This window comes from Sprattus sprattus (assembly GCF_963457725.1).
Source record: "Sprattus sprattus genome assembly, chromosome: 16".
NCBI lineage: Eukaryota > Metazoa > Chordata > Actinopteri > Clupeiformes > Clupeidae > Sprattus > Sprattus sprattus.
In genome coordinates, this window is record NC_137914.1 from 2,624,642 (window position 1) to 2,633,748 (window position 9,107).

The 9,107-nt window shown below is 44.1% G+C and overlaps 1 protein-coding gene across 3 annotated transcripts in view; it reads right to left on the reverse strand.

The window, feature by feature from the left end:
- The window catches only part of napbb (N-ethylmaleimide-sensitive factor attachment protein, beta b), a gene marked incomplete at its 5' end in the record, with an annotated part of 15,825 nt that extends 7,370 nt beyond the window's left edge, over positions 1 to 8,455 (reverse strand). For 2 of the 3 annotated variants that reach the window (XM_080853244.1, XM_080853243.1), the window contains 2 exons: positions 5,778 to 5,863; positions 8,347 to 8,438. In XM_080853244.1, coding sequence (XP_080709370.1) covers positions 5,778 to 5,863; positions 8,347 to 8,438 — 178 coding nt within the window. Of the gene's footprint in view, positions 1 to 5,777; positions 5,864 to 8,340 lie in introns of all 3 variants that reach the window. The other variant, XM_080853242.1, reaches the window with a different exon arrangement.
- Between the last annotated feature and the right edge of the window lie 652 nt (positions 8,456 to 9,107).

Below are 9,107 nucleotides of genomic sequence, written 5' to 3' on the forward strand. Positions count from 1 at the left end.
TACCACATAAACAAACACACTCTCTCTCTCTCTCTCTCTCTCTCTCTCTCTCTCTCTCTCTCTCTCTCTCTCTCGACCTGAACGGACGTGCGTGAGTGAGCTGCGTGTTGAGTGTGAGTGAACAAGCTCTATTTCTATCTTTTCTCCCTTTGTTTGTTGTTTATATGCGTGTTTGTGTATTGATTTAATTTATTGGCACTTAGTTTCACAACTACTTGTAGTTTGGCGGAGTAAATAACACGTGTGTTTCCCCGTGGAGTCTGCAACCGGCGTTTGCTGGGAGTATGGCGGCCGGTGGAAGCATGGAGTTCGAAAAATTAACAAGAAAACATGGGGTAAAGGTGGAAAGTGTTGCAAGCGTGGAAGATATTAGTCTGGCAATCGGTAATATTATTGGGCACGAGAACGTGAAGTCTGCTTCACGGATGAATGGTGCGGTGGTTTTGTTTCTAAGCACGGTTCAGAAAGCCATTGAGGTAGTTGGGAAGGGGATAGTAATCCATGATTCCCTCACACAAGTCCTCCCACTTAGTACCCCCTCTAAGAAAATTATACTTTCAAATGTACCCCCGTTCATTAAAGATGAACTTATTGTTAATGAGTTACAGCGGTATGGCCGCATTGTTTCTTCCGTTCGGAAAATCCCTCTGGGGTGTAAATCGCCCCTTCTGCGGCACCTAGTGTCTTTCAGAAGGCAGGTGTATATGGTTCTTAACAGTGGCATGGATGAGTTAGAACTTTCCCTTAAGTTTAGGGTGGATGGGTTCGATTATTTAGTGTTTGCAACGTCGGACACTGCACTGAAGTGTTTCAGTTGCGGTAGAGAGGGGCACGTCGTGCGCAATTGTCCTAATAAAGGCGACAACGCTGCAAAGGAGAATACTCCAGGTGAAAGCAATGGTGCCGAGTCCTCCACAGGCGTTCCCCCTGCCACTGAGGTGGAGCCCTCGGTGAATATGACTGAGGGAAGCAGACTTGAGGGGGATGTGAAATCCGATGGTGAACTTTTTGTGCTTTGCACGGAAACAGTGGCGGGTGATGCGGCAGTGATTGAGCCTGCTGTGGCGATCTTTTTAGCTGAGGAGCTGGCTGCGGGTGGAGGTGCACCTGAAGGCAATAAAGGGCTGTCATTAGAGACACTGGCAGCTCCGCAGACGGTAGTAGAGGAGGCGCAGCCTATTGACATAGACACGGTTTTTAAAACACCGGTGAAAAGAAAGACAGACCGGGTGGAAGAAAACGTGTCTAAAATGAAGAAGGATGAAGACGCAAATGTAGAGCAGGATAGTGATGGTGAATCCATCGACTCGAACTGGTCTGATTGCTCGCAGGGGGATTTTAACCTCTCCTCCAGCGAGGATAGGAAGTACACGGCAGAGAGTATTAACAGCTTTCTGCATGACACGAAGGGGAGGCGGAAAGTTGAGGTGGAACGCTTTTTTCCGGACTGCCCGCAGTTTGTGAATGACGCTGTTTTGTTGATAAAGGAGGGGGCTTTTGCGGACCCGGAGGTATATCGCCTCCGCAAAATAATAAATAAGTTGAGAGTGAAGTTGCGTGGTGAAAAGTCCACTTAGCTTTTCAATATGTGTAACACCATCAGGATTGGCTCCTTAAATTTAAATGGTGCGAGAGAGGGTAAAAAAAGACTTATTTTGTATGATTTCATTAAACTGAAGAAAGTGGATGTCATGATGACTCAAGAGACACACAGTGATTTTAAAAATGAAACTGATTGGAGAAGAGAATGGGATGGACAGATTATAATGAGCCACAAAACTTCCCTAAGTGGGGGCGTGGCGGTCCTTTTTTCTAAGGCTTTTCTGCCCATCTCGTGCCAAGTGGAGGAGATAGTTGAAGGTAGACTTTTAAAAGTAAAGGCCATGTTTGAGGGTCACAGCATGGTTTTTCTGAATGTGTATGCCCCCACATTAGGTAGGGAAAGAGTTTTGTTTTTTAGTAAAGTCAATGAAGTACTAAAAGATTTAGAACAAGAAGATGTTTTTTTTATGGGTGGCGATTTCAATTGCACTGAAAATGACAGGCTGGACAGGAATCATCTGGAGCCGCATGTCGCCTCCCAAAAAGCTATAACACAGCTGACTAATGTCTATAGACTGTGTGATGTGTGGAGGAACCTGCATGAAGGAGATAGGCAGTATACATGGGCTCACACCAGAGATAATTATATTGCGTTAGCGCGACTTGATCGGATTTATGTATTTAGGCACCACCTTAACCTTTTACGGTCTTGCCTAATCTTGCCAACGGCTTTTTCGGACCATAGTGCAGTTGTGTGCAATGTCTCCATCGTGGCGTCAAAACACAGGAGTGCCTACTGGTGCTTTAACACGGCACTATTGGAGGACAAGCACTTTAAAGACACTTTAATTTTTTTCTGGGAGGGGTTTAGGCAGCAGAAGGCTTTCTTTACTTCCCTGCAGCAATGGTGGGATTACGGCAAAACGCAAATCAAACAGTTTTGCCAGCAGTACACTGCTAATGTCACAGGAGAAATAATTTCCTCATTGAAAGTGTTGGAGGATGAAATCCTAAAATTACAAGGGTCAACTACAAGCACAGGAGATAAAAAACACATCAAACTCCTTGATGCTAAAAAGGGCAGACTAGCAGAGCTGCTGGGTGTCAGAGCGCAGGGAGCTCTGGTCCGCTCTCGCTTTCAGAATGTCACCCAAATGGATGCCCCAACCAAATTTTTCTTTAACTTGGAAAGGAAGAATGGCCAGAGCAGGTGCATACATGCTCTACGGTCTGTGACAGGCCAGGAGCTGACCGAGCCGGCTCAGATACGTAATTGTGCAATGCGTTTTTATGCGGATCTGTACAAGAGTGAGTTGGTGCATGGTGACACTTTTGACAGTGCTTTTTTTAATGGGTTGCCCAAAGTGGCTGAGGACTCTTGTTCTGAGATGGACGAGGTTCTGACGCTACTGGAACTTGAGCAGGCTCTTATGAGCACGTCAAACGGGAAGAGTCCCGGAATTTGCGGCTTACCCGTTGAGTTCTATAAGGCTTTCTGGTCCACCATTGGACGTGACCTCCTATCAGTGCTCAGCGAAAGTCTGAAAAGTGGCTCACTACCTCTTAGCTGTCGAAGGGCGGTCATAACACTGCTGCCTAAGAAAGGGAATCTGCAGGACATAGGCAACTGGCGCCCTGTCTCTCTTCTGTGTACTGAGTATAAAATCCTGTCCAAAGCGCTGGCGATGAGACTGAAAAAAGTGTTGGCACAAGTGGTACATTCTGATCAGTCGTACTGCATACCTGACCGCTCTATCTTTGATAATGTTGCCTTAATCAGAGATTTGTTGACAGTGTCTGGAAGTCTGGGGATAAATGCTGGGCTGATTTCCTTAGACCAGCAGAAGGCTTTCGATCGGGTAGAGCACCAATACTTGTGGCATACATTGGAGTCTTTGGGCTTCAGTGTGGGGTTTAGCTCAATGGTCAAAACTATGTATCATGACATCGAAAGCATTGTTAAGGTGAATGGCGGCCTCAGTGCTCCTTTTAAAGTTAAAAGGGGGGTAAGGCAGGGGTGTCCAATGTCGGGGATGTTATACTCTATTGCCATAGAGCCACTTCTCCATAACCTGCGCACTAACCTGAAAGGCCTTTCTGTGCCATATTGCAATGACTGTTTTTTTTTGTCTGCTTATGCAGACGATGTAATTGTTTTTGTGAATGATGAGGAGGATTTACAACTGTTAGAAAGTACTGTACATGAATTCCAGCTGCTGTCCTCTGCAAGGGTGAACTGGGGGAAAAGCGAAGCTCTCTTGCTAGGAGAGTGGAGAGGGAAACGCCCAGTGCTACCGGGGGGCCTGTCTTGGAAAAAGGGGGGTTTGAAGTACCTTGGGATTTTCTTGGGTGATGACACTACTGTTCAAAAGAACTGGGAGGGGGTTTTGGACAAGGTTAAAGGACGTCTGGAGAAATGGAAGTGGCTGCTTCCTCAGTTGTCTTACAGGGGACGCACGCTCATCATTAATAACTTGGTGGCCTCTGCACTTTGGCACAAATTTGCATGTGTTGAACCTTCTGTCAGTCTCATTGAAAACTTACAAAGGGAGATGGTGAACTTTTTCTGGGACAAGCTGCATTGGGTCCCCCAAGCAGTTCTTTTTCTCTCGAAGGAGGATGGGGGACAAGGACTTGTAAACCTGGCCAGCAGGAGAGATGCCTACCGGCTGCAGTTCATCCAGAAGCTGCTGGCCGGACCGAGTGATCTGGTGTGGAGACCCCTAGCCCATAGTATCCTACGTGGAATCGGTGGTATGGGTCTGGACATTGCTCTTTTCCAGATGGATAATAAGAAACTTTCTTACGGTGGATTACCAGCATTTTACACAAGCCTGTTCAAGGTATGGGGACTGTTTACTCATAGGTGGTGTGATGCACAATCCTCCCTGCATTGGCTTCTGGAAGAGCCCATTGTGTTTGGGGCTCGACTGGACGTGTCTGGGGTGGACGTGCCCGGTCTTACAGATTTGCTCCGCACCCAAAAAGCTTTTCAACTGCGCCACATTGTCGACATGGCGGGTGGCGATTTAAAGAATTCCCAAGCAGTGGCTTCTTTCCTGGGGATAAAATCCATGAGGTATGTGGGAAGATTTCTTTCCAAGCTTGCTGGTGTTCTCAGCCTCCAGGAGAGAAGGCTTCTGGAGGATTATGCCAAAGGCAGTGCTGTCTGTGATGACAATGATGTGTTTCCATGCATCGAAATCTCACCTGCTCTGCTCGAAACATGTCACACAAATCCCCTGCTAGACTTTGAAGAGCTAGAAATGTGTGATTTTTTTTCTGTTACAGGGAAGGTGTTGTATAGAAACCTAGTTAAGGTGCTAAACAAGAACTCTTTGAAGGGTAGAATGGACACAGTGTGGAGAGCGAGGCTTGGTATCAAAGACGAAACTAAACCAGTGTGGAGAACTATTTACAAGGCTCCACTTAATAAAAGAACGGGCGACCTACAATGGAGGATTTTGCATGGGGCCATTGCAGTAAATGCCCTAACATCTTCAATGAACTCTGCAATATGTGACAGGTGTCCTTTCTGCCTGGAAAGAGAGACAATTTTTCACTGCTTCATGGAATGTTTCAGACTAGGTGCTTTGTTTGGTATGTTAAGTGCAATGTTTTTTTCTTTGGGGACAGTGTTCACCAAGCAGGGCTTCATCCTTGGTTTCACGTACAATAGGATGGAGAGATCAAAATGTCAACTGATAAACTTTACAATTGGGCAAGCTAAGCTTGCAGTGTACTTGAGCAGGAAGAACATGGTTCAACAGAAACCAGGGGATGTTATTCATGTTTTCAAGAACTTAATGAAGTCCAGGATTTTGATTGATTTTCATTTTTATAAGTTGATGAGTGCAATTGAGGTGTTTGAAGATCTGTGGTGTTATCAGGGTGCTCTGTGTTCTGTGTTCAATGATGAGTTATTATTTGCGCTGGTGTTGCAATAATTTAGCCTTGTGTTTAATTTGTTGAATATAATGTACTTTGTATGAGAGGGGCCTGATTGGGGTACCCAAATAAAGGTTTTTATAAAATCAAAATCTCTCTCTCTCTCTCTCTCTCACACACACACACACACACACACACACACACACACACACACACACACACACACACACACACCACCAGTTAACCACCAATTCACCCACAGGACTTAGCTAACTGTGATCATTGCTAGTTCAGTTCTGGCACCAGCAGTCAGATGATGAAAAGCAGTGGGGTGGAAAGGAACCAACCATTCCAGTTCTTGGCCATCTTGAACATGTTGGCAGCCCGGCAGTACATCTCACATGCCTCCTCTATCTTATGGTTTCCTCCCCCACTGAGAGAATGAGAGAGAGAGAGAGAGAGAGAGAGAGAGAGAGAGAGAGAGAGAGAGAGAGAGAGAGAGAGAGAGAGAGAGAGAGAGAGAGAGAGAGAGAGAGAGAGAGAGAGAGAAAGAGAACCAAAAGGAACAGTTACCATAGTGACAAACCCATCCAGATAGATGCTAACACTGGGAGAGATCTGTATTGGATTTTGGCTGGTTGTATGAGCTTGAGGGTCGTTTGTCTACTACTGACCACAAGGGCTAAGGTACGTCAATAACAATGGTGGCTTCAATGGTAGCAACAAATGAGCACTGTCCAACATGAAACCCTTTCACGATCAATCATAATGATGTTGTTCCAAATGGACAATTAGAAGGTTATGTATTCTGTGCATCTTAATTTCACGATCAATCATAATTATGTTGTTCCAAATGGACAATTAAAAGGTTATGTATTGTGTGCATCTTAATTCTTTGTTGCATGTGTTTGTATAATGCATTATTACAGGGCCAACAGCAATGTAAACAAATACATACAAGCCAGTATCAGAGAAAAAAAAAAGATAGGGGAGCATTGTCTCATCATGCCATTAGAATTATATGTCTGTTGTAGGACTCGAAGCATGTTTGGCCACAAAATCTACACACTGATTCTTTAGTCCAAAACAGGGTGACTGACTGTCTGGCTGGCTGACTCTCTGACCCTAGCAGTCTCAGAATGAAATGATGCGTTTGCCATACAACTAATTCATTCCAGGGTTTGCGCCAGTCAATAGCAGTTATTGATTAGGCCTATACGCAATTCAGAGCCATTCATCATTATCAATGCACAACTAAGGGGATGAATGGCCTAATTTCTGACATTTTTACGGACACATTTATTTTCATTTCTGGAGGTCCCTCTCATCCAGCCAGTGTTTTGGCTAAGGCCCATCCCTGCTCCTAAAAAAGCCTGTCTATGTCATCAGACCACTTCTGTCAGCCTACGGCTGTCCCTGCCAGCGTAGACCGGGAGTATAGCATCTATCCAAATCCTAAAGCTCAGGTTAGACAAAGAAGTATAACATCTACTGAAACCCTCTTGACTTCGATCTGTCAATCTGTCTTGTTAAGTTTTAGAAGACACACTTAAAATCATAAAAAAAATAATCAAAGTATTTGTGGGTTTTCTTAAACAACCTAGATTACTTCACTTTGATCAGAGACTTCCTGAAGACATTTCAAGTAGGTCAATGCTAAAGGTGAAGATAGGTTTTTTTCCCCTTCAAGTAAATATTCTAAAAATAAACTACAGTCCTAACAGCAGATAACTTAAGACAGAGGGGTTTGGTTTCCCCAGTCAAACAATTAGGGCTGCTGTAAAGAAAAGAAAAATAACAGGCTGAAGTGACGTCCATGGTTTCTTACTACACGAAAAGGCAATTGACTGTCTAAGCAAGAACACCTAGATGCAATATGCATTCGTAAGGGCCTTTACACTAAGCGAAGGCAGAGCTATTGGGTCAACTATGACATTAGGCTACAGACTGCTGTTGATACATTGAGACTTGCTCAATGAGTGTATACATTCCATGGAAAATACATACATAGAACATACACATTCAAGACGACAGGGGTTGTTACGATACCCTCCACAGCAAGGTAACTGCACCAGTACTGCGCAAAATCATTTTATCGCTATCGCTAGCTAACGTCAGCAATTCTTGTTAGGTGGCCAATGTAAGAACAACTAGCTATAAAGCCAGCTGCGTGAACTGTCAGTTCACATATTCAACCAGCTACGTTAGCAAATAGGCAGTCCGCGACTGCTAGTAAACAATTCGTTTGCCAAGGTTATCGGGGAGCGAGCCACATCTAGCTTGAATAGTGTCAAGACTGTTTTCAGCAGGGTAACAGCATGGGTTTTGACGATATATAACTAACGTTAATAATGTTTTCCCACCCGCTGAATTTGAGCTAGCGGTTAACATAGATTTGCTTGTTTACAAGCTAGGTCTAAATCTAAGCAACCTGACATTATCTCATCGTTGGCCAGATTAGCAAGCTAATAAGTAAAACTGATTCATTTGCAAGCTATCATAAGATTGTACCTATGATATACCATCACAAAATGACATCCAACGGCCCAGTTATACTTAGAAGGAGTAACGTACTGTTGATAACCTAGCTAACTTAAACTGCCACAATATCAGCATTATGGTCCCTGGTAGAGTATAACATTAGTTTGACAGCTAGCGTTAACCAGTAACGTTACAGTGCTGCTAGCCCTAGTAGAGAAAATGTACGTAAGCTAACATTGCATTTCTAGACTAACAGCTAAAAAGTGATTCACAGCTAAATCCAGGTTACCATCGCTCACTTAAATGTTTTCTTTAAAAATGTTAACGTTAGCTAGCTGCATGTCATCACTAAAAAACAGTGTGTGACGGATAGCTAGTTAGCTGGTAAGCTAACATTAACACCAGTTCAGTTACTGAACGTTCTCTCACCCAAACATCCCTCCAAGAAATGAGCCGGTTTTATTAACTTTCTTGTCAGCTTCAGCCATTAACTGAATGGCCTCCTTCTCTTTGCCCGAGTTATCCATTTTCTTTAATGAAAGTATCTACAAAAACAGCTTTAGGGAAGGATTGTAAGGATCTGCATCAGCTCCGGGCGCACAACGAAGGATTACAGTCGATGGGTTTATTTGACGTGGGAGTACCCTTTCGCAAAGATTCCTGGGAAACAGAGTTTCTCTTGGTTTAGTACCATCCACATGGATTATGTCTGGTGCAAAATAAACCACAATTCCCATGTTCAGGGAAAACCATGCACAAACCCCTTGTTACGTAACATTTCCAACTGGCTTCCCCCACTGCATCGCATAAAATCAGAGTAGAAATATATGCTTACTTGCTTAGGAAACCCATTGATTAAATGTAACTTTTTGTAACATACATTGCCCTACACACGTTATTTGTCCGGTTTATTATTCCCGAATCCACCGAGGGCACGGTAGCATGCAAAACCGTATTGTGGATTGCATCATTGGGATCAGAAAAATTGCTGGGAAAATCTATCACCCATGGTATTCTTTTTTTCCCCCAGACTATTACGTCTGGTATCCAAGCCATTCAATACCTTGCATATTAAGCTGTCCTCGTCTAACCAATGACCGTCAGATCAACTTTGTTTACCGTTGCGTTGCTGGTATTTCCAGGAACGTTGGCACGCATGTCTGCCCACTATAACACAGCAGATGGCAGCAGAGGCC